Source organism: Xyrauchen texanus, chromosome 6 (assembly GCF_025860055.1).
Source record: "Xyrauchen texanus isolate HMW12.3.18 chromosome 6, RBS_HiC_50CHRs, whole genome shotgun sequence".
Classification (NCBI taxonomy): domain Eukaryota; kingdom Metazoa; phylum Chordata; class Actinopteri; order Cypriniformes; family Catostomidae; genus Xyrauchen; species Xyrauchen texanus.
In genome coordinates, this window is record NC_068281.1 from 29,135,654 (window position 1) to 29,161,064 (window position 25,411).

The following is a 25,411-nucleotide window of genomic DNA, read 5'->3' on the forward strand; positions in this document are numbered from 1 at the left end:
GCTGCAATGCAGTCTTGGTTGTCGGCAGCATTTTATTCAGTTTTTTTCACTTTGACGTGAGTTAAGTAGTTATGCATAATTTTTTTTAATTATCCAAGGTCAATCTAAATAATCCAGTCATAATAAGCTACACATATTTAGTCTGTTGTGTGTAGCTTTATCTTCATCTAATCTTCATTTTGCCTTGCAGATATGAGATGCTTCAGGAGAATGTGAATGGCTACCGGCGAGAGATTGAAGCCCTGCGTGATAAGAATCAGAAGATGACGGCCACACATCAGAGACACGAGCAGATCATTCACACAATAACTCAAGACCTGAGGGAGGCCAATGAGAAACTAGCCATGGCTGAGGTAAAAGAAAGCTCCATAAGTTGTATCCACAATCAGATGCTATTTTCCAAATGTGCATTGTGTATACATTTTATCAGTGTTTCCTGGGAATCGAACCCATGATCTTGGTGCTGCTGGTGCCATGCTGTACAAGTTGAGCAACAGGAACATCAACTGCTATGTACTATAGGTCTGTCAATCAATTAAAATATTCAATCATGATTTATCAAATAATTAAATTGTATTTAAAGCATTCTAATCTAAAGAAAGGAATATTCTAGTAAAATATGTGCAATGCATGTTTAAAGACTCTGGACAGAGGTAGATTTCTGCAGGGGCACCCTTTAAGTGTCTCACTTGCACAAAAAAAACACATACTATTTTTGTGTTTTGTGTTGGGGATGTGCAAAACAACTAATATTTATAATCAAATAGTCGGTGGGTTGTCTGAACAACTAGATGACTAGTCAGTTTTAAAGTGCCCATAAAAGTATAATTGGGCTACTTTATGTTCTCATGACCCTGATCAGATGTGTTTCAGAGGGCTATATAGATGGTAAGTGGTAACTAAAGGATATTCTACAAAAAAAGAAAATAGGCTACATAAGTATTACATCTTGAAATCAAAGTAGGAGAAGAAATAAGAAAGGTTCCAATACAGAGTGTCCAGAACCGCTTGAGCGCATCCTGAACGCAGAATGACGATGTTTCATTGTAATTAGAGTGCTTCAGGGCGATTATCGCTGCACATTCAAAAACGAATAACTGTTTTTATTATTGGTAGCACACAACATCTAGTTCACGATATCCAGCAATATAAAACTCTTTTACCCTAACCATTTATTTAAGCAGTGTCAGGCAGAATAAGCAAAATACTTTAATCTCCCCACAGCACCTCACAAATACAGGAACATTACTCCCAGCTGAGGATTTCATGTCCAACAGTGATCCACTTGTAATATTTTGTTGATATGGCACTTTTTGGGCTGAAACAGCAGTGGTGAATGAATGAACGTTACACTTATATATAGTGCTTTTCTGACACTGCACTCAAAGTGCTTTACATAGTGAACAGTTTGCAGCATCAACCTGGATAGTGTGCCGGCAGCCATAGTGTGTCAGAACGCCCACCACACACAAGATGTTGATGAAGAAGAGAGAATACAGTGAAAAAGCCAATTCATAAACAGGGATTTATTAGGAGGCAATGATTGAAAAGGGCCAAAGGGGGGAATTTGGACCACAGAGAGTCAGGTCCTCGGTTTAACGTCTCATCCGAAAGACGGTGCATTTTACAGTATAGTGTCCATGCCACTGTACTGGGTTAACAGATCACTGGGTGAGCACCTCTTGCTGGCCTCACACCTATTGCTGGCCTCACTAATACCTCTTCCTGCAGCAAACTTAGTTTCCCCCATGAGGTCTCCCATCCGGATACTGACCAGCCTCAACCCTGCTTTGCTTCAGTGGGCAACCAGTCTAGAGCTACTGGGTGATATGGCTGCCTCACTGCTAAGTGCAGCAAGTTATCATCACGCAAAAATGTTATCCATGAAGTAGTGTCAATTTTTTTTGAAAATTGCATCTCTTATTAAAACCATCTCCAATTGAAATATTAATGTTAGTAGTCAACCCCACTAATTGACTTATTCAGTTACTGGATGACTAGTCAATTATTCGACCACACTGGCACGTCCCTATTTATGTGGTGTTTATATTGAACGCTGACACCAGCTGGTGCGCTTACAAATGTTCTGACTAGTCTTTAGTAATCACTACAGAACAGAATAAATATGTTTAAAAAAACTGTTAAACACACTGAACCCCTAACTTCTACTTTAAATTTATGATTAGCTGATTCTAAATTGTTGTTCTTTTGGCAGCTGCGTGCTGAGAACATGTGTAAGGAACGAGACATTTTGAAGCAGGTGGAGAACAGACTGGCACAGGAGAAAGAGTCCATACTGACAGATCAGAGGGGGCAGAACCTCCTGCTCACCAACATCAAATCCATTCAGGTGCAGCTTGTGTACTTATGCCAACTTTGTCAAAGCACTTTTCTCCATGGCCTTTTTTAAAATTATTTTCTCTGTTACAGCTCTCTATGGAACGCTCTGAGGCGGAGACAAAGCAGCGCTACAATAATCAGACCCAGCGGCTGGAGAAAGAGATCATCCAGTTAAAGAAGAAACTGGAACAGGAGGTGGAACAAAGACACATGCTGGAGCGCAAGCAAGATGTAAGCTGATGCAAACATTGTCATCTTTTGTTTTTTCGAGGAACGTTACACTCAATTTTAATTCTGTTACTGTTATTTCACCCTCATATTGTTCCAAACCTGTATGCTGTTTTTTTCTATGTAATATGCTCACAAAAACTTTGAAACTATCTTCACATGGATCTTTTCCATTAAATAACAAAAAGCACTAGAAGTAGAAAGTACAATAGAAGTAGCCAATGTGACATATGTGCTGTTTTCCAAGTCCTCTGAAGCCATGCAATAGCATTGTGTGATGAATAAACCAAAGTTTTACTCACTATTCAATGATATTCTTTCCCCTCCGATGCAGCTAAGCAGCAGCTCTTAAATAAAAAATGCCAATAATGTTTGTTATCTATTGGCTATAACATTCTGCTCCATCCAGATTATCATGACTTTCATAATGAATATTGGATAATTACTTTATTTTTTGCCTGGGCGAACTATCTCTTTAGATTTAGTCTTGTTTGCAAAGGCAAAGTAGAACTGTCTACAGTTTGACTTTTATTTTACTACTGTACAAGTTAACGACTTTAATCAATTGTCTCATTTCTATTGGCTAGACTCAGCTGCTGGAGGCTAAGAAGCAGTTGGAGGCACAGACAGTCCTACATCAGAAAACTAAGGATCTGCTAAGAACTGCTGAACACCAGGTCACATCCCTGAGACAGCAACTGAACAACGACAACCAGAACACACCTAAACAGCCTGTCAGGACATTACCTAGAGGTAACCATACAAATGAGACGGTACAGTGGATTTGTTGGAGAGCATGCTTATATTGTGAGTGTCAAATCCTTTCCATTACTGCTTAAGAACATTTTGTTCCTGTTGTTTTCTGTTAAAGCTCCTGGCGTTCCTCAGCTGGAGGTTGATGAGCTCCGTGCGCGTCTACATCAGGCTGAAGAACAGAACTCTGACCTGAAGGAGCATCTGAAAAACACCACCACCAATGTTGAGCAGTACAGATCCATGGTGCTCAGCTTGGAGGAGTCTGTAAACAAAGAGAAGCAGGTAAAGATGACCTTCAACCATTTTGCCACCCCTGAACATTTTACTCTTTTAACTGCAAAGGCTAAACTGTCCTTTCAGATTAAATAATGAAAAGTAGCATTAACATGCCAGAATGGAGCCAGGAAGTTGGACGGAAGTGGTTTAAAGAAGTATTGGTTATGTCAGCCAAAAAGAAAAGTTATTGCATAGGCGGCGAAAGTTAATGTTTTGATGAAAGATTATGAAGACTATCTTTAAAAAAAAAATTATGTGTACTTATGATTCCTGCAAATTTAAACCAGGATAACCAGGAAAATGAGGAGAGTTTTTGAAAGTCTCTGTTTTTGGTGGAGAAAACTCCATTCATGAGGTGAAATTAATGCAATTTCAAACGAAAACCTAATAGTGTGTACGTGGCCTTGTAGTTGCTCTTCTGTTCAAAAAGTCACCCTTTTGCCTTAAAGGAATATTTCACCCAATTCTTTCATTTACTCACCCTCATGCCATCTTGGATGTGTATGACTTTCTTTCTTCAGCAGAACACAAACAAAGATTTTTAGAAGTGTATCACAGCTCTGTAGTCCACACAATGCAAGTTAAAGGGTGACCAAATCTTTGAAGCTCCAAAAAGCACACACAGACAGCATAAAAGTAATCTATATGGCTCCAGTGATTTAATCCATGTCTTCTGAAGCAATCCAATCAGTTTTGGCTGAGAACAAACCAAATTAATTTTAAACATCTGCAGTCTCCTTGGCGATCATGATTTCAAGCTCATTTACACTTCTTAGTACTTGACGCATGCACAAAGCGCTAAGGAAGTGTAATTGAGTGGTGCTAGGAAGTGTAATTGAGCTTGAAATCATAATCGCCAAGGAGACTGCAGATGTCGAGATTTATAGTGTACAAGAAGTTGCATTTTGGTCACCATTTACTTGCATTGTATGGACCTACAGAGCTGTAATATTCTTCTAAAAGTATTTGTTTGAGAAAGAAAGTTATACACATCTGGGATGAAGAGGGTGAGTAAAGTATGAAAGCGTATTCATTTTTGGTTGAACAACTACTTTTTTTAATTCTTTAGCTGATCTAATCATTTTTGCTTTAACAGAATTATCACGTAGTGTAAACTTTACCCTTCTAGTCACAGTTCTAAAAATGTCCCACCTTTTCACCTCCAGTTGGCTGAGCAGGCACGCTCCTGCACTGACAGCCAGCTGAAGGCAGCGCAGGCATTAAACCAGCATCTGGAGGCCCGACTGGCAGAAGCAGTGAAGGAAAAGCTGGAGCTCCAGGAGGAGAAGTTGAAAGCTGTGGAGAGTGTTGAAGAACATGTATGGAACTTTCCCAAATGGCACTTCCATTATGTTCTTAATAGCAAAGCCCTAATGATTGAAATCCCTTGTTTTGACTGCATGACAGGTGAAGGAACTGAAGAGGAGCGTGACAGACATGCAGACGGAGCTGCAGAATGCCCTACAGAGAGCTACAGCTGCGGTGACCCAAGAGCAGAGAGCCACGCAGGACAGCAAACTTCAGGTGGGTCTGACACTACATCAGCTAAACAATTTCGTCATCCACATTACAAAACAATCAGCAGATAGTTTAAATCATTAACCGTGTGCATTTTATTTTGGGCCCCAGGCTAAGCTGGCAGCAGAGGCTCAGAATAAGTACGAGCGAGAGCTCATGCTGCACGCTGCGGATGTGGAAGCCCTCCAGGCTGCCAAGAAGCAGGGGCAGCTGTCAGCACAGAACCTAAAACGCCTGGAGGAGAAGGCTCAGAAAGCTGAGGCTGAGCTTCGTCAGGTCCGCACAGATTGGGAACAGCAGGAAACGAGACTAAAGGTGAGATCCATATTCAGATTGATGTTGTAGAGCCCTGAATTATAAAATAAATGCTATATTTAATCTTGTATCTATTTAACCTCATACAAAATAAATTGAGGGCTTGCTTAGTATAATTCATTCTGTCTGTCTTTCCGGGGATTTTACTCCGCTGCCTTTCTCTACATTTCTCTCAGGAGGAGTTGTCTAAAGAGCAGAAGAGAGCTGAGGAGCTGCAGAAACAGAACAGCATGCTTCATGAGCAGATGGAGAACCTGAACAGCAAGATGATCACCACTGTTCAGCAGCAGGCAGCCAGAGAGTGCAGTCTGAACATCTCTCTGAATGAGGAGGGCAAGTCTCATGAGCAGATTCTGGAGATTCTCAGGTGAAAACCTCTCCCAGTACCTCTGTATACATCATATAGCCTCTTTAGACAACAGAACCAAACGCATGCATAACTCACTAACAGACAATGCATGCAACCCTCCAACTTGCTAGGTTGAAGTGATTTAGCCAACAGAAAAGCAGTTTAAGGATGTCCACTTAAGGTCACTATTCTGCAAAGGCTCAAATTGGGTTGAGCAAAGGAAGTCAACACAAGTGACAAATCCAACACCAGAAAATGGGATTGCGGGCAGGCATTAAATGTCTTGCACCCTTTAAAAACCTGCCAACAAAAGTATGGGAACTGAAGGGAATAACCACTAACAGGAACACAATAAGCAGAAATGTCTGCAACTTATAACTTTAATGTGGTGGCTGCCTTGCCTGCATCCAAAAGATGTTGCAAGAAACTCAAAACCCTTGGAAGTGTATCTGATCAACCCCAGGGTCTCTGCATCATGAAGAGATTCCAACAAGAGGCATAGAGCTGACGTGTAGAGGCACTAGCAATAGTGTGAACAACAGCAGTTTCACTATCAGTTAGAAGAGGGCTGGACCCAGAGGCTAAACCCAAAGCTGCAGGCTGGCTGGGTCCGGATGCCAAACACCGCCATCCAGCTGTGAGAGGAGATCCGTCATGAGGGGAAGTTGTCACGGACTGCCCACCAAGAGTTTCAAGAGTAGGGGGAACCAAGGCCTGGCTGGCCATTGAGGTGCTACTAGGATCACTCTGTGGTTGAACAAGGATGACTGCACACGCCCCTTTAATTCCATGTTGCCTTCTATCCCTTGAGGGAAGCATTAGTCGTGAGTACTTTCCGCAATGAGGGAATGATACATAGTGGCACATCAGTCATCAGAAACGCCTGCTTGTTCCATTGTGTCAGTGCTTGAATTCAACTGTTTGAAACAACAATCATCCGATGACAATGTCTGGTGGCGCTCAAACGCAAACTGTTGTTCAACCACTGTAGAGGTCTGAGGTGGAGCAGGCCCAATGGAATCGTAAAAGCGCCAGCCATCAGCATCCCATAAGCTGAAGCAGCACTCCGAATGGTATTCACATCATCAGACGGAAAATAACAAGGAGCTGCATGAGTCTAAAGTCATTCCAATAAATGGAACTGATTGTATTGGAATCAAGAAAGTTCTGCACATTCATAAGTATGTCGTGGACAGACTTGTGTCTTGTAGGGCACAAAGTAGCCAATTGTCCAGATAAGGCAAGATTTGCATTCCCCTGGACCACAGGGGAGACAGAGCTGCTCTCATGCATCTCAGAGCCAGAGACAGACCGAATGGCAGGACCTTGAATTGATGGACTTGATTTTGAAAACTGAAACAAAGAAATTTCCAGTTATGAACTGCAACATGAGCATAAAAGTATACATCCGTCAGATTGATGCTTACAAACCAGTCTTCACTTGTCACAGACCCGAAGAACGTCAGCTTTGTGCGCAACATCCTAAAGCTGATGCTGCCCTCGAGATTGCCAATGAGGAAGTAGATAGTCCCAAGTGTCCCCAATTACCCAAGACCTCTGTTGAGCTTGGGGTAGAGCAGTGTTTCCCAAACACTGTGCCGTGTGCCGCGAAAGATTGTCAGGTGTGCCATGGAAAATTATAAAATTCCACAAAATAAATAAATGCATGAAAAAAAATAATAATAATATTTATAATAATTTCAGGCATCCAAACTGCTCACTTTTCTGAGAAATTATCTATTTTGAAACCATAATCGGTCACTTCTGTGATTGTGAAGAACAATGATTAATGTACAGAAGTGAGTGATATTTATATGCGTTATGGGTCATTCACATGACTTGCATCAGCGAGTGTTTTTCTCACACATGTTTTTGCTTCACCAATAATGTCTTTGAGAGTACTAAGCAACAAGATATATTTAAAAACTGTCCAAATTTGTGAAGAGACTTGAATGTTTCATAATTTATTTTAATAAAATATTACCTTATCGTTCACGAATATCAGAGACTCCAGTTATTGAACTAATTTATATTCACCAAGAAAATGCTTCGACCTAAACATGAAAGAATCCTTTTATTACTTTCTGCTATCAAAGCAACTGCAAGCTTTTTTCTCTCTTCCAAATACATGTTTTCAATGTTTATTGTGCACACCTCTCGCTTTTTTACGTGGCACACTCGTAAAATCATCCCGTGATGCTTTCTGCAACTCTTGTCATGTGGAGGGCAATGCGGTGCTTTACGCTGGGTTCAGCCCCCAGAACCAAATTAAAACTGCCACGAGAAGTCGTCAGTCCGAGACAAAGATGCAAAATCGAATGGCAATTACCTCAGCATCAGTCTCCCTTGATGCATTTGATTATGCACAGGCGAGCACCTAGTTTAAGTCAAAGCAGATGTGTTTTGTTCATATTTTAATCGTATATGTTTTTTTGTGATATTGCGTTGTTCGTATTTCAGTGGCCTCCACTGTCACTGTGGGAGGGAAAAAACATTCGTCTGCTTCGTGTGGTGTCTGTTGTTCATCTGTTCTCTTCACAAATAAATAAATGGATAATCTGCTATATTCTCATCCTGTAAGTTCATGATTAAAAATGAAAATGTGAATGAAATAAAAGCAATTTAAATGTATTATCATTAAAATATGAAAATTAAAATGATGGGTAATAATAGATTGTGATGGAAGTTTTACAACCTTGTCCGTCAAAAAAAGTAAACGCTCTACTAAAAGGGACAGAAAACATGGACAAGTTTTGAAAAGGATAAATATTGATGATGGTTGGCCTATGTGGGATAGTGGTGTGCCGAAGAATTTAGTCGTAAAAAGTGTGCCGTGGCAGAAAAAAGGTTGGGAAACACTGGGGTAGAGGATTGTGGTGTTGGCGGTAGCGCTGCTCTGGTTTTGAAAAACAGTGGCAAGCCTGAGCTGTTGGCACCCTAAAGGCAGAAGCATGCAGCACCTGTGTAAGCTGCCGAGTGGTCTTTGACAGCTTCACTCACTTTTCCAGGAACTCTTGGACATTTGGCCCAAACAAGTGCCCTGGAACAGTTGGCAGATCCCGCAAGTTCCTCTTACATTCTTCAGGCAGCCTTACCTCGGCAAGCCACACCTGACGGTGAGCTGTCAGAAGTGTTGCTGACAGCATACCCAACTCGTGAGTCACATGACCCATGGTCAGTAGAGCAGTTTTCAGAAACTGCTGAATATAGGGATCAGTGTTTGCTGGCTCCAACGTGCTGGTGGTAGCAAGGAGTAACTGACAGATCGTGTTCTCCTCCTGGCTTATGTAGGCAGCATACTCTAATGCCTTTTCAAAAGCTAAACTATACGTCCACATTGTGCACTAGGGTAGCGAACATTACCTCGTAGTGCTGTCATGAGCTTCACCCATAGATGCTAGAGCATGAGCAGTCCTTGAACACTGTTAAGGGGGCACTCAAACCCATAAGTGCATTAGAAAATTCAGCCAAATCCTTACATGGTAGCATAACAAAAATAATTTGACGTAGATGACTGCCTGAAGAAAACATTGGATTGGGCAGCCTAGGCAGATGTCTTATCGAGTCCCAGCTGGGCCACTGTTATCTGGAGTACAGCAAGAGTGTCTTCCGAAGAGGATGGAGCATTCACTTTCAAATGAACTGAACCTCCACTTGAATAATCTGTCTACAGGAACATTCTGTTCACAGTAACATCATCCAACTCCACACAATCACGGAAAAGTGTTGGAAGCACACTTGGCTGCTGCAGTAGCGCAACATTTCTGAGCACAAGGTGGAGTTGGCTTGTTCTGCGCAAGTGTAAAGGAAGAGTTAGGATCCAATTCTGCAAGACTGAGCCGTCTCTCTGACATAAGCAGCAAACTGCAGTGCCAGCTCGGGTTTGTGAGAGCATCTTTTAAATGCTGAACTCCCAAGCATGATGGGCAGATATCATGCCCATCGTCGGGAAGGAGGATATTCGGACATATCCTACAGCTCAGCAGAAAGCCGAAAGCAAGAGCGCTGTGAGCCATAATCAGACTAATATGCCATCAATCCCTTTGGATAATGTAGGAATAAGAGGATAATATCCACCAATCAACAAACAATCGCCACCAGATTGCACCATGAGGCTTACAGTGTTACTGATGTTCTCTGATTGCTTCAAGAATTCAACAAACAACAGAGAAATAATTCAGCTAGCAGAGAACCGTAACTTTTCACAGTGTTAAACAGAAACGCCAACCACCGGATAGTACCGTGAGGCTCAGAGTGTTACCGACACACAAACAATCCCACACAAATGACGAAAAACTTACCAAACCGATTAAAAAATTCACAACGGTAGATATATACAGTCTCACAAACTTAGAAAAGCACTGTCACAGCTAGAGAGGCTAAAGCTTCTCTGCTTAAGTAATCTGCAATTGAAGGCAAAAATCAATGACCTGTCTATATTGGCGAGAAAGCAGAAGGTACTGAATGCTGAGCTACTGTGTCTTATCCTCTGAGCTCTGCCTACGTCACCACGTGACTTTGGTATATTTTCTCGACCTATCTGGCTGGCACTGCGATAATCCAATAGTGCTTAAACACCGCCTCTGCCGTTCAGGAGGAATGAAACAGAACTTGCCTTGCCTAAAGAGGTCATGTCATAGATTTTTTTCCCACTTATGTAAGTAAAAGTTTGCACCAAAAACAGTTTTATTTTTAAAGAACCATTTTCAACCAGACTTTGGTCCTCAGTTAGTAGTTCTGGCCCAAATCTATATAGTGCAGAAATAGAGTAGTAAGCTATTCTAAGCTTAGCCTGTGTTTTCAACTTTATCAAGGAAAATTTCATTTCTCATGATATGACACTTTTAAACTTTCTTGCACTACTATACACACACAAGGTTGCTTATGTTGTGGCCTCCCATTCACCTCAGGTTTGTTCGTCGGGAGAAAGCGATAGCTGATACCCGGCTGGAGGTGGCGCAGGTGGAGACCCTGCGTTATAAACAGCGCATGGAGTTCCTGGAGGGTGAGATGAAGGAACTACAGGACAGTCTGACTGCAGAAAGAGAGAAACTACAGGTCCTAACATGCATTCATACCTTTTTACTAGCTCTCAAGCCAGTAAGGGATGCGTAACATGATACATATTTTTTTTAAATGTCGTATGTTGAAATCGGTTAACATGTTGCTGTACAGGTGACTGCAAAGACCATGGCACAGCAGGAAGACATGATAAAGCGAATGGAGAGTATAAGTGCTCTGACTGAGACCAACAAGATGCTGAAGAATGAGAAGAACAAACTGGAGCATGAACTACAGCAGACTCGGGCCAAGGCAAGATCTGAAAAGCATTGTTCAGAATTGTCCAACTGTAAAATCACAATGCCCAGTCTTGATTGAACTATTGCTTTTATAAAACTGCAACACGAATGTTCAGTAAATTATTACATAATCTTCCCAAATACTATAGTCAGCAAGTATGACCTTGATTGTAATGTGTTGGCTGTAGATTTGTAAGCTGGAAGCAGACATCAAACCCCTGCAGGACTCCAACTCTGAGCTGAGCGAGAAGAGTGGCATGTTACAGGCTGAGAAGAAACTCCTTGAGGATGATGTCAAGCGCTTGAAGACTCGCACACAGGTCTCAGGATCTCACTGCATGAAATTCTGTACACTGGGTGTATCATAGAGAACCGGGTTTGGCAACCAATGGCATAATCTAATTTGTAAGGAAAAATAAACACTTAATTTTCACAAGGGGTGTGCTGGTGAGGGATCGGCACAGCCTTTAACAAGGAAACTTTAAAAATGACAAAGGTTGCCAACCCCTTATGTAGAATTGTATCATATTGAACACCATTAGGCTAGATTTGATGATCAGATCTTTTAATTTATTGCCCATTATAACATTGGCAATAAATAAATATTTCACCCAGAAATGAAAATTCTCTCTTTTACTTACACTTATGCCATCCCAGATCTGTATGACTGTCTTCAGCAGAACACAAACAAAGATTTTTGGAAGAATATTTAAGCTCTTCAGGTCCATAAAATGCTGTGAATAGGCACCAAATTTTTGAAGCTCCAAAAAGCACATAGCCATCATAAAATGTATCCATATGATTCCAGTATATTAAATAATATCTTCTAAAGCAAAACGGCAGCTGTAAGAAGTGGATCAATATTTAAAACCTTTTTACAAAAAAATCACGAGGGTTGAGGTCACGTTGGCAAGCGAGAACTGGCACGTGAAATATGGAAAAATATGGAAGCACTGTGTTGTTTAAAATAGAGGAGCATAGATATTCATTCATAGATGCCTCATTCGGCTGGTTTGGATACGCCAACTGCGGCACCATCTTGTAACAGTCAACAAGGAGAGCTGTTTGAATCAGGTTGAATACAAGTGAATGGAGGAGATGCCTGAGAACGAGCTCCTTGCGAAGACCGTTGCACAAACTACTTTTGTGTTAAAACAGTATCAAGGTCAATAAGAAGAGCTGCAAATAAGATATCCATGTATGAATATATATGCAGAGGAGGCTTTCACGCTGCATCACGCAAGTGGCAGTTTGATGTCCACCCTCGTCAACGAGCTGGATGAAGTGAATATCAGTAAAATGTTTTTAATATTGATCCATTCCTTTCACACACCTAGCATTTAGCTTCAAAAGACATTATTTAATCCACTGGAGGTTTGCGTTTATGATGACTGTGCTTTTTGGAGCTTCAATAATTTGGCACCCATTCACTTGCATTGTATGGACCTAAAGAACTGAAATATTCTTCTAAAAATCTTAATTTGTGTTCTGGTGAAGACAGTCATACACATCTAGGATGGCATGAGGGTGAGTAAATGATGACAGAATTTGTCTTTTTGGGTGAACTTTTCGATTAACATTTTGTGAACATTGTGAAAGTATTTCTCATTGTCTCATACGATGATTGATTGGTCCTGCAGCAACTTCTCAGCCAGCAGAAGGACAGCGATCAGGAGGAAAGTAAGAAGCTGCATTCTGAGAGGGAGGCCCATCTCAAGCGTATCCAGCAGCTCACAGAGGAGACGGGCAAACTGAAGAATGAGGTGTCCAGGTCAGTTTGCAGCCTCTACCAGCTAAGGTCTGTTTAATGGTGTGTGCTGAGGCAAGGGGACCCTAAGTTAAGTTGTTCTGCAGTTTGTGGAGATATGTGTAATTGTTACAAATCCCATAGACTTGCATGGAATAAGGGATGAATGAAATAGTAACATGGAGACTTAGGGCTGGGCTCCTTAGGGCCAGGAAGTGAATATCTAACATCCATCAAAATACCCTAGCAACCACTGTAATGGCCCTGGCATTGCCCTGTGTTTCACCTTTGTAACTACACAGCAATGCCCTGAAAACCACACACAATACCCTGACATTGTGACGCCAAGCTTTGCAAGGAAAAACAACACTCGCATTATCTTCAGAAAAATCTAGTTGAATCAGAACTTGTCACACCTCCAACGGTGAGTGTGAATGTTGTATTTGTTGCATCAGAAATGTTGTATACAGGTTTTGATGGAGCAAGCTTAATTTTCTCTCCAACATACAGGAGCCAAGCATCCATCAGCACAGCTCAGAGCCAGGTACAGAACCTGCAGGACAGCCTAGGGAAGGTCGCCACTGAAAGAGATAATCTGAAGAAGGAGTTGGAAGCTAAGACTCTGGACATCCAGGAGAAACTCAAAACCATCACGCAGGTCAAGAAGATCGGCCGCCGCTACAAAACTCAATATGAAGAACTCAAAGAACAGCATGACAAGGTAGAGCAGAACAGACAATCACAAGCATTTTTTTGTTCTTTTTTTTTTTCGCAAAGTTAACCATTTTAAAAGGCTTTTGAGCCTTAAATGAATAGTTGTTTGCTAAAAACTGAAAATTCTGTTATTTACTCACCTCATGTTTTTCCAAACCCATATGAGATACTTCTGCGAAACACAAAATGAGAAATTTTGAAGGACTTTCCATTTGATGATTTCAGTACAATGGCAGTTGATAGTGACTTACTTTTAAATCTTGAAGACCCAAAAGTGTCATAAAAGTTGTTCATGGAATTCATATTCCTATTCCAAGTTTTTTGAAGGCATATGACTCTTTTTAGTTGTAAACAACCTGAAATGCAAGCTATTTTACATTGAAAATCTTGACATTGGTCATAGCTGTCCTATTGACCTTATTCATGCTAGCACCATCTTTGATTTTTAATGGGAATGACAACGAGGCTGTTAGGGATAGACTTAGTCTCTTCAACGGCATGATCGCTATAAAGCTCCTAGATCACATCTGATTTTCCACAGCTCATGTTTTCTGGAGTTTTTTTGTATACTGAATGTTCTTGGACAGATATTTTATCAATGTTTTGTCCACGGCACGCTCCAAAAAAAAACTTTAAACTGCAGTACAGCCAGTTGAAGTCTATCCCTCACAGCCTCATTGTAATTCCCATTACAAATCAAAGATGGTGAAATTAGGTCTATGCACATTCATGAGTGCATGAGTGAAGAAGATCTGTCCTTTCTCCATTTCTCTCTCTCTCTCTCTCTCTCTCTCTCTCTCTCTCTCTCTCTCCATTTTTCTCACTATTTGATAGATGGTGGCAGAGACCGCTGCTAAGCCAGCACAGCAGGAAGAGCATCTGGCATCAGTGCATGAGATTCAGAACCTGAAGAGCTCATTGAGTCAAGCACAGAGCAGAACCTCAGAGCTGGAAACCCAGCTGGACAGCACACATAAGGTACTCACATGAGGTTTAGTGTGCACCTCTGCCAATCTCTGGATACGTTTCTGAGAAATGTTAAATCTTTGCCCTGTGTTTGCCATTCTGCTCTCCATAACCATAAATGTATCAAAGAATGTGGTAGAAAAGACACAAACGAGAAGAACTTGAAGCAGGCTTTGTTGGTGTATTTTATTTTGAGGTAGACCGATAGTGGAATTTGCCTATACCGATAACTAAGGTGGTGGGAAAGGCCTATTAATCGGCCGATAGTTTTTAAAATGTATTTATAGAATGTAAAATATTCTTATTCTTTCCTTGCTATGACGGGCACAGACAACGAGTCCTAAATGAATAAAATCCCAGATGCAGTTTATTTTTCAACCAAAATCCCCAAACTAACTAGAAAAAGTGAAGATTTGGTGCATATCGCAAGACTTGAGATACATAGAGATATATATATATATATATATATATATATATATATATCTCTCTCAAGCAGTAAACACACCAGGAACACTTATTTTGAAATGACGAAATAATGAAAAAACTATTGGCAAATATCACTATAGATTTTTGCTGATAGTGATTTTAAAAAGCAACTATCGCCATTGATTAATCGTTAAAAACCGATATATCGGTCAACCTCTAATTTTATTTAGCTAATACTTTTAATTGCAATGCATGTGCACTGACATTGATCATTGAACGTAGCTCATGCCATTTGTCATGTAGAGCTCTTACCATTGAGCCACCCATATGACAATATTAAAGACCATTCTGTAGGAGGTAACACTTTACACTAAGGTTTAACATTTAACTACATTGGTTAACATGAATTACAATGAACAATACTTTTACACCATTTATTAATCTTGGTTAATGTTTAATTTCAACACACAGTTAGTGAATTTAATCATGATGAGTATATTGTGATCTTTTCAGGGTCCAGAACATTTATTGTAAAAAATCTTTATTGTATCCCTACAACATACAAATCAAACAATGGAAGTTTCCTAACACTGGTTGCTTTAACAGTTTGAATCCAGATCAAAAGATATTTCATCCAAGCACTCAGAGCTTATAAAATTCTGGCTCTGTGAAAAGTAGACAGTAAAAGACAGTTGGCTCAAAAGACACAAGAAACTTTGTTGGGCTCTTCTGTGAGTGTGTAAACACGCTTTTCTGGTTTGGCTCACTAATTAATACCTGAAGTTATATAATATTAATGTGGTTTCCTGCCAAACCAGCAAGTAAGAGAGTAATTGAGTGTTGCTCATTAACTTTTGAGACAGTAAGGTGTTAAGTATGGCTGTGATTATTTTTTGGAGTGAAAAATTGTTGAATGAGTGGGGTTTGTGGAAAGAAGTTTAACAAGGAGTATGCTTTTCCATTGTTGGTTATGAAGCATGTGCAAAGTAATCAAACTAAGAAGAGCCTGGCAGCAGTGTATTTTAAAGTACTCTGTATAGTGATGAAGATTATGTTTATGCATTATAAGACTGTGCAGGAGCATGAAGCAGAGGTGAAGAACCTGCAGGAGCAGCTGGCACAGGTGCAGCCGGAGCTCACCCGCATTAGAGCTGATCTGCAGGAGAAGAGTAACATGGAGGAGCAGCTCCGACAGCAGATTGCTGATAAAGAGGAGAAGACCAAGAAAGCCTTCATGGGCGCCAAGCAGAAGATCAACCAGCTCAACAGTTAGTAAACCAGAACACGTCATGCTTACGGTAGTCCTGCAAATATTCCTCTGATCAAAAGCACTTTATACTAGCAAACAGGAGCCTGATTTACAACACATCACAAATCTATTTCTATTTCCTGCCTAAAACTAGCAACAGCAAGTAGCAAATCATGGTTTTACAGGACTATATCATAATCTAAAGGCAATATTTAAAAAAGCTCTTAAATATGCCATGTCTCAACTTCCTGTTTCAATAGTAAATACATCAACACAGGACAGAAACTGCTACCCTCAAACCATTTCATTGGGTTATTTAAGAACAATAGAAACCAATGGGATGTCCCCGTATAGATGGCTGGGTAAAAGTGCATGTGTGTGTTAGGTGCAAAGGAGAAGCTGTCGAATGAGAATGAAGAGCTGAAGCAGCAGAGAGAGGAGTTGGAGGTGAGGATGAGTGCACTCAAATCTCAGTATGAAGGCCGGTTGAGCAGACAAGAGAGAGAGCTCAGAGAACTCCGTGAGCAGCAGGAGAGACATGGAGACCAGAGAGATGAAGCTCAGGAGCCTAGCCAAAGCAAGGTACAAGAGCACATAGTCTGCATTAACTGCTCATATGTTCTCTGTCAGTAAAAAAAGCTACAGCTCTCAGTCAATGATGTCAATTTGTGTTTTCATTAGTGTGTACAGTGATTTAAATTAAGATTGAGATTTTATATCAGTCAATAGACATACTCAGTTTAAGTAATAATCTTTAATAACTAATATTGATCAAACTGCTTGATGTATCCTACATTTGATCATTGATTCAGAAGCTTTTCAGACACAGTTTGTATTTTATTTTCTCCAGTCTCAGGATGCTCAGAGGTCTTCAGAGGCCCGACAGATCACTCTGAAACCCACACCTGCTGCCGACAGAGGAAGGTAAGGCTCAATACATGTTCCATTAGCTCAACTGGTAGATCATGGGTTTGATTCTTGGGGAACATGCATACTGTTAAAATAAGGGCTGTCGATCAATTGAACATTTTCATCAAATTAATTACATGATGTGCAGTATAATTATTCCCATATATAATTACTGTGAAAATTGCGCTTACTGCCTCATACTGCCATGGATTCGGCAAAACATCAAGGTGGTAATTCAAGCTTGAATTGCTCCTATAGTTGGAAAATTCCTTATGACATTTTTGTATGATCAAAGGGCATGATTAATTGTTAATTTTTTACGCATTACTGTTCATATAATTAGTCACACTAAATTAATGTGAATTTGACAACGCTAGTTAAAATGCATTCCCTGAATACATTTCTGGATTGCCAAATGCATAAATGCAAATTAAAATGCAATGGATATGTTGTTTCTCCACATTCTGTCTGTAAGCGGTGCCAGCACATCAGAGCCCCCCACGGCTAACATCAAACCCACACCAGTTGCAGCTGCCCCCAGTAAGCCTTCACCAATCGCAGGGAGCAAGTCCACCCCTAGGGCAAGCATCCGGCCAATGATAACTCCAGCTCCAGTGACCACGCCTACAGCCACAGTCATGCCCACCACACAAGTGGAAACACAAGAAGGTATGACTCGTGGAAATTAAATTGAAACTATTTCTCCCTGTGCATTCCACAATGACTTGTTGTATTTGGTGTATTGGTTGGGAAGTTTGTCATTGGTTTGTCCCATCAGCCCTCCAGTCCACTGAGAGTCCAGTGGAGCATGTGACTGTCTTTGGCAACACCAGTGGCTCGGTGCGCTCCACCAGCCCTAACATACAGACCACACAGCCAGTCATCAGCCTGCAGCAGAGTCAAGCCACTGCATTTGTCCAGCCCACTCAGCAGCAGGCTAGTCAGGAGGCAGCAGCAACCATTATGGAAGTCGTACATAGCTCACAAATGGAGAGGCCGTCCACCTCCATTGCTGTCTTTGGCACAGGTACAAAGAATCCTGTCCAGGCCAAAACATTTAATGAGGAAGTAAACTTTTCTTAATCTTTTTGAGATGATAGTTCATTGTACTTTGAAAAGATACTGTAACTTTCAGAACTAAAAACTGAAAAAGCATTAAAACTTTGCTAAATTTTTAAGTAGACCCTAAAGTAATAGTTCACTCAAAAATGAAAATTCTCATCATTCACTCACTCTCATGCCATCCCGGATGACTTTCTTATACACAACACAAATTAAGATTCAGCTCTAAGGTCCATACAATGCAATCAAATGATGGCCAGAACTCTGAAGGTCCAAATATTACATAAAGGTATCATAAAATTAATAGATTAGAGGACTCGATGTCTTCTGAAGTGATTCAGTTGGTTTTGGATGAGAACAGACTAAAATGTACCTCCCTTTTCATTGTAAATCTTGACAGCTGTCTCCTTGGCGATTGTGATTTCAAGCTCGATTACGCTTCCTATAGTGCCATCTAGTGCTCTACGCCTGCATCAAGCTCTAGGAAGGGTAATGAGGTTGAAATCATGATCGTGCCTAGAGACTGCCATGGGAAGATGGTACAGTACAGTGAAAAATAAGTTATATTTTGGTCTTTTCAAATGCTCTAGTAGTCCAAGGCACTCAGAGTAGGGTAAAAAAACATTATTAGGTTGTGGCTATTGGATTAAAATATACCACATACTGATGCATTTTGACTTACAAAGCCTTCATTAGGGTAAGGACTAATAGAGCATCTGCACAGAATATCCCTTATCCAAAGAGCACCAGTGGAAATTATTTTACACCCAAGAAGCACTCCTTGCATGCTGTGTTTGACTGTTATGTTTTGGTCTGTTCTCACACAAAACTGATTTGATTTCTTAAGAAGACATGGATTAAACCACTGGATTACTTTGATCCCTTTGTGATATTTGGACCTGAGTTCTGGCCACCATTTGATTTCATTGTATTGACCTTCAAAGCTTAAATATTCTTCTAAATATCTTCATTTGTGTTCAGCAGAAGAAAGTCAAGCGTCTTTGATTGCATGAGAGTGTTTGTGATGAGAGAATTTTCATTTTTGGAGGAAGTATTACTCTAACGAAAAACAATTCTTGATAGAAAGTTTTATCTTCCATATTTATTATGACTTGAAAACAAAACCACATATAGAATTATTTACTTAATGCTTATTTGCTTATTGTGTCAGTGACATCAGGCTCATCTGTGCCCAAACGTGTGCGTGAGGAGGAGCAGGAGAGCTCATCCGCTGAGGTGACTGACACCACACAGGAGGACCCTGCCCACCCACCCATCGCTAAGAAGCTTCGCATTGTTAGGAGGATGGGCCTGGAAGTGAGCAGTGTATGTATAAGTGCATCTGTTGGAAAGGCTTGTGAGATTTTAGCATTGCTTAGGCCATTGATTCCTACAGCAGGCAATGCAATTTCAAATAAAAAATCTAGAAATTTAAAAACGTTCTGATGGCCTATCTATCGATAGGCAGAATTTTTGCTTTTATAGTTGACAAATTACTTATAGCAGGATTATTGTCATGTCCAACTAAGTTAGGACAAGTTGTTAGACTGTTCCTTGAAGTATAGTCAATTTGCCAAAAGGAAAGAACTGTTAGGATGATTCATCATCCCATGATACTTTCTTTGCAGGATGCTTCAGGCACTGAGGAGAGTAATGATGCTGTTGTTGAAGCTTCAACGGAAAGTCAGCAGCCGCCAGATGCTTGTGAGGTACTAGTCTTTATCCCTTTAAGAACAATATGAACATTACACTTGAGGGTGTTAATCAGTGTATCTGATCTTCCCTGGTTATTTTTCACAGCAGGAAGGCTATCCTGTGTTAGGACAGAGGGACGAAGAGTCTTTGTCTCAGTCAGTACCAATGGATCAGGTGAGTGAGTCTCAGATCAGTGGACAGGACTCTGAGGATTATAAACAGGACGTTATTGTCATAGAGACAGACAGTGGTACAGAGGAGGAAGAGGAGCAGCAGCAAGAGGAGCCTGGACAGGTTGGTGTGTTTTCATGGAGAAGAAGAAATCTGTTGGCTGCTGTAACTGTATTGACTTGTACTTCTTGGTTTCGTCAGTATGAAGATGATGATGCTGCAGAGGATGATGAGGAGGATGATGAAAATTGTGATGGAGGGATGGCAGAAGCAGCAGAGGACAATAATGAAGGCAGTGGCAGTGGAGATGAAAATGAGGCCTACGAGGGGAATGAGGCTGAGGTGACCAAATGGATCCCAGACTATAACACTAAAGATTTAAAATATTTATTCTTCTGATGTTCCTTCTGACAATGTTTTAAGTCAAAAACCCACGTTGAACATTTCTATTGGTTATTTTGTGGGAATGGTTTTGTTTTGACAGGATGGTGGGGCAGCAGATCCAGACATTGATGAAGAGAGTCAAGAAGCATCTGATTCTATCCAGATACAAGCAGATTCTCAGAGCAGTGGTAGAACACATAACACATGCATGCACACTTTTTGCCTTCTAGTTCATTGTAAAGGTCCTGCGATTTGTAAAAAAAAAAAATTAAACTATATTCCATGTAGTATCGTTTAATATAAGGTCATAATTCTGCAATTATAATTGTAATTTTTTTAAAGAGTTTTGCATGTCACACCACAGGACACTGCAGTAACCATTTGAAATGTCATGTCAACAACCCCTATTAGATCTTTTCACATATGTAAAGGCTAGCCAGTTAGAGAGAGAAGAGTTGGACCAATATATTGGTTTTACAGAGTAATCTGTGCCAATAGTTATTTATTTATTTTTAAATGGACATGTGCCCATGCATCATATATCCAACTTCAAATCTTGTGAATAATAACAAACCTTGTTCTTCATTAAACCTTATCTGGTGAAATATCTATCTACATGCATACTTTATTGCATATACAATACATAATGTATATACAAAAACCTTTATCTGGTGAATATTTATAGGCTATAAAATGCTTAATTTGGTCCCTGGTGTATTTCGGGCTTGTTAATATTTATGAGTTCAGCGTTATGCACCAAGTCTTTATTTTGTACTGATTATTATGGGGATTTTGGTTAAAAAATAAACTAACTAGGATTTAATTCATTTTGGATTATTGTAGCCTCTATGTCTGTGTCAGTCACAGTAAGTAAATAAGAAAAAATATTTTAGCATCCTAGGTATCGGTATCAGCAAAATCCACTATTGGTCGACCTCTAAGAAAGAGAGTGGAAAATGGTCATGTAAACTTAAATTGATTTGACCAACATTATATGTGGGTGTTGGAAAAAGTGTTGAATATTGGCCCTTTAAGTATAAAAGGCAAGTTGCTAAACTTGGTGCCAATAAGGATGCTAATAAGTTAGCATTTGACATATCTATCACTTCAATGGTAATGGCATTCATATTGCAATGTTGAATTGAGTCATCTAATTATGCATATCCTCTTGCTTTTGATGTCTTTTCATGAATGTGCTACATTTAGAATATGAATAGAACTTGTTTTGGGATTTTAGGTGAAGCTAGTGTCAGCACTATGGAATCATTCCCTGCTGCTGAACCTGTGAGAGAGCACCAACCAGTCCCCAGCACCATCACCTCTTCACTGGGTCCACGCCTACCCCAGTACCCCCGCAGACCACATCACACCCCACCCCCACGTCTCAATATCCACCCTCTCCCTGAGCTTGGCCCCCCTATCTTGCAGGTATAGACCATGTATATGTCCTTTACCTGACTCATTTGCTTAAACACACATACTGAATGTACTGTTCTGTATCTGAACAGTAACAGTACTGAATAGTACAGAGTAAGCTGAATTTGGCTGTGTTTATCTGAGAACTAGCTTTACAAGCTCTTTGCAATTTAAATTCAACTTCATTGAATTATTATTTTTTTGCTAAATATTTTATTGCTTTTAAACTAAATCCATTTGTGTGTTAATTTGAAGTAGATCTATGCAGCTAATGTTTACATTATTTGTCAAGTTTGGACACACCTAGTCATTCTTTGTTACGGTTTTCCACATTTTAGAATAGGCAGTGGATTTAAAAAACACACGCATGAAAGCTTTAAATTATTGCTTCTGAAAAGGAGTCACCCTTTGCCTAGATTCACACTCTTTGTATTCTTGCAACCAACTTCATTCAAAATCTACCTTGGTTGCTTTTTAAACAGTACCGAAGGAATTCCCATATATGCTGGACTTTTATTGGCTTCTTTTCCTGCATTATCTGGTCCAACTCATCCATTTAAAAAAAGTTTTGTTTTAAGTAATACATACATGAGAATTTCATCCATTTATCCATAAGCCTTTAAAAAAAAAAAGTTATTTAAGATCATGATAATTGTACATTCAGGCAAGTGTGTCCAAAATTTTGACTGGTTTGTTGAGGGAGGATGCGGATGATACTGTCCCTTTTGTGATGAAATTTTTTTTTTTAAATCATGTTTGTTCTCTCATACAGAGACAGTCCGGACAGAGTAGACGCCCATCCATGAGTCGTGCTCCCCAGCTCACCCCAGGAATCGGAAGCATGGTGAGTGAGCTTTGTGTATGAAACCCTCATATACCACCTAGCAATATATAAAAATCATCCCTTTTTTTAGGACTTCAGCTTTTTGACTATGTATTTTTGTTCGTACAGCAACACTTCTTCGATGATGATGACAGGATGGTTCCCAGCACGCCCACCCTTGTGGTGCCGCACCGCACTGATGGCTTTGCAGAGGCCATACAGTGAGACACAGCAGCTTTTCACATTACATTATTGTAGCTGGAGGGTGGCATGAATAAATATCTTTATATATCATGCATCCTTTCATCTCAGTTCCCCTCAGGTAGCAGGAGTCCCTCGCTTCCGTTTCGGCCCTCCTGAGGATATGATGCAGCAGGCCAGCTCTTCTCACTCTGACCTGAACCATCTTGCCACACATGGAGGTGAGTACAGAAACGGCAGTGTTAAGGGTCGTTCACATTTACAGCAATTGTCAGCAACAAGGCGACCAGTTTTACTTAAGTGGAACACTTAAATCATTTTTATTGAGAGTTGGCAATTTGAGGTGACTGCAACCATCACTGATGTGATATGGTCGTAAAAAGCGATTCGAGTCGAGAAAAGTTTTGCTTTACGCAAATGAGCAGAGAATTATAATGTGAGTGAAGACAGTGGAACATGTATGATCTGACTCCTGCAAGAGACTAGAGTGTAGTGGATTATCATTCACCTTTTTAATGATATGGTGCAGTATGCATTGCTGCACTGTGGCAGCAGTGGAGTCATTCAGGTTCCTGGGCTCTACCGTCTCTCAGGACCTGAAGTTGTACACCCACATAGACTCCATTGTGAAGAAGCCTCAGCAGAGGTTGTACTTCACCAGCTGAGGAAGTTCAACCTGCCACAGTAGCTGCTGACACAGTTCTACTTGGCCGTCTTTGAGTCTGTCCTGTGTACAGCTATAACTGTCTGGTTTGGTTTGGTTTGGCCACCAAATCAGAGAGAAGAAAACTACAAAAGACATTAAGGGCTGTTGAGAGGATTATTGGTGCCTCCGTGCCCACCCTCTAAGACCTGTACATCTCCAGAGTGAGGAAACGTGCAGGTTGAATCACTCTGGACCCCACACACCCTGCCCACTCCCTCTTCGAACTGTTGCCCTCTGGCCAGCGCTACAGAGCACTGAGCGCCAAGACATCCAGGCACAAGAACAGTTTTTACCCAAAGGCCATTTTCCACATGAACAATTAAACTGCCTCAGGACTCGCTCATAGTGCAATTATGTAAAAAGTTATCTCATATACATATTTCAATTCACATATTTAATTCAATAACTGTACATACCCATACCTTGCACATATATTTCCACTTGCACATGTACATACACCATTCTGTTATTTGTCCTATTATTTGTGTATATTTATGCTCTTACCTTGTTTTATATTCTGTGTCTCACTGTAATGTTCTCTGTGCACTTGTTTCTCCTATAACCAAAATAAATTCCTTGTGTACGTGAGAACACTTGACAGTAAAGCTCATTCTGATTCTGATTGACTTCTTTCATATATATTTGCAAGAAACATTCAATGTTTGTCAGTCCTTGTCAGAATAGATGGACATCTTTTGTTTACCAGCAGTATACTTGATTTGTCATCAGGTTTTCAAAAGCTATGGCCAGTTGTGCAGCCCACCAATAAAATTGTGACCAGCACTAAAGACCTCTACTAGCAACCAACTATAGTCACTTAGTGACCTCCAGTGATTAAAAGAGCTGTCAGTGTGAATGGAGCTTTAGATGGAGCATTCTTTCTGTAATATGGGTGACATGGAAGTGACAGTTTGTCTGTTTGCTGTGCTGCAGGTTTGGGCATGTACGAGTGTCCTCTCTTTTTACCTTCTCATGATGACGAGTCAGGAGGCAGGAGTGTCCCCACTACCCCTCTACAGGTGGCGGCTCCAGGTACGCAGCTACAGGGTGTCTGGTTTGTCATGACTGCTTGGAGCAGTGATGCACGTCTGTTTAGCCAAACAGATATCTAACTGCTTTCCCTACACTTGTCTTTCTCGACAGTAACTGTATTTACTGAGAGTCACACCTCTGATGTAGTAGAGACAGCTTCTCAGTCTGTTCCCATGGTGAGCACATCCACAGCCAGCCTGACTGCCCAAGGAGAAGCTGTCCCAGGAGATGACGCCGATGACGTCTTTGTGGCAGAGGCTGAGAATGAAGGGTAGGGACTCATAATCATACAATCACTAATTACACACAATCACTTAAAAGTGGTGCTTCCTGGTTAAACACCAATATATTTGGCTTCGGCCAAAGAATATGCTCCATTGGCTGATTAAGACATGTTTTTACACCTGGTGTCAGTTGCAAACATTATCAATAGCTTTGTTACTGCACAATTCCTGTTTTCATTTCTTTATTTTTAAGTGGTTTTGAATGCATATAGTGCATTTAATAGAAGTTTGAGTGTGAAGGTTTGTGTTAAAGCTTATAATAATTATTTGTTTGAGAAATCTTGCCATGTTGAAGATGGTTTATTCAGTGACTCGTTTCTTCATTCTGGATTATAATACTTGTGTTAAAACTATGTAGAACTAGTGGTGAGGCATGTCTAGAGAGCCAGTCAGAGCTGGAATCAACACAGCCATCCGATGATGTCAGCCTGCCCTCCACTAGCCAGGAGCCCACGTCCAGCTCTGCAGGTATATATATAAATATCTCACTGGCTTTGTACTTTTATATAAGAATTTGTCCTATTTATCTTCTGCATCTCTACAT

At 40.5% G+C, this 25,411-nt stretch overlaps 1 protein-coding gene across 1 annotated transcript in view; it reads left to right on the forward strand.

Annotated features, from left to right (window-relative positions):
* Window positions 1-25,411, forward strand: part of LOC127645337 (nucleoprotein TPR-like) — a 33,612-nt gene that overhangs the window by 7,354 nt on the left and 847 nt on the right. The window contains exons 18-49 of the mRNA XM_052128918.1: window positions 191-353; window positions 2,216-2,350; window positions 2,431-2,571; window positions 3,156-3,321; window positions 3,440-3,606; window positions 4,767-4,919; window positions 5,008-5,124; window positions 5,230-5,433; window positions 5,610-5,800; window positions 10,693-10,840; window positions 10,958-11,095; window positions 11,271-11,402; window positions 12,723-12,853; window positions 13,340-13,550; window positions 14,378-14,521; window positions 16,005-16,203; window positions 16,570-16,766; window positions 17,035-17,108; window positions 17,569-17,762; window positions 17,872-18,120; window positions 19,327-19,481; window positions 19,784-19,864; window positions 19,959-20,144; window positions 20,223-20,363; window positions 20,506-20,593; window positions 21,643-21,833; window positions 22,594-22,665; window positions 22,774-22,865; window positions 22,957-23,066; window positions 24,485-24,583; window positions 24,695-24,854; window positions 25,226-25,335. Coding sequence (XP_051984878.1) covers window positions 191-353; window positions 2,216-2,350; window positions 2,431-2,571; window positions 3,156-3,321; window positions 3,440-3,606; window positions 4,767-4,919; window positions 5,008-5,124; window positions 5,230-5,433; window positions 5,610-5,800; window positions 10,693-10,840; window positions 10,958-11,095; window positions 11,271-11,402; window positions 12,723-12,853; window positions 13,340-13,550; window positions 14,378-14,521; window positions 16,005-16,203; window positions 16,570-16,766; window positions 17,035-17,108; window positions 17,569-17,762; window positions 17,872-18,120; window positions 19,327-19,481; window positions 19,784-19,864; window positions 19,959-20,144; window positions 20,223-20,363; window positions 20,506-20,593; window positions 21,643-21,833; window positions 22,594-22,665; window positions 22,774-22,865; window positions 22,957-23,066; window positions 24,485-24,583; window positions 24,695-24,854; window positions 25,226-25,335 — 4,739 coding nt within the window. The remainder of the gene's footprint in view (window positions 1-190; window positions 354-2,215; window positions 2,351-2,430; window positions 2,572-3,155; window positions 3,322-3,439; window positions 3,607-4,766; window positions 4,920-5,007; window positions 5,125-5,229; window positions 5,434-5,609; window positions 5,801-10,692; window positions 10,841-10,957; window positions 11,096-11,270; window positions 11,403-12,722; window positions 12,854-13,339; window positions 13,551-14,377; window positions 14,522-16,004; window positions 16,204-16,569; window positions 16,767-17,034; window positions 17,109-17,568; window positions 17,763-17,871; window positions 18,121-19,326; window positions 19,482-19,783; window positions 19,865-19,958; window positions 20,145-20,222; window positions 20,364-20,505; window positions 20,594-21,642; window positions 21,834-22,593; window positions 22,666-22,773; window positions 22,866-22,956; window positions 23,067-24,484; window positions 24,584-24,694; window positions 24,855-25,225; window positions 25,336-25,411) is intronic.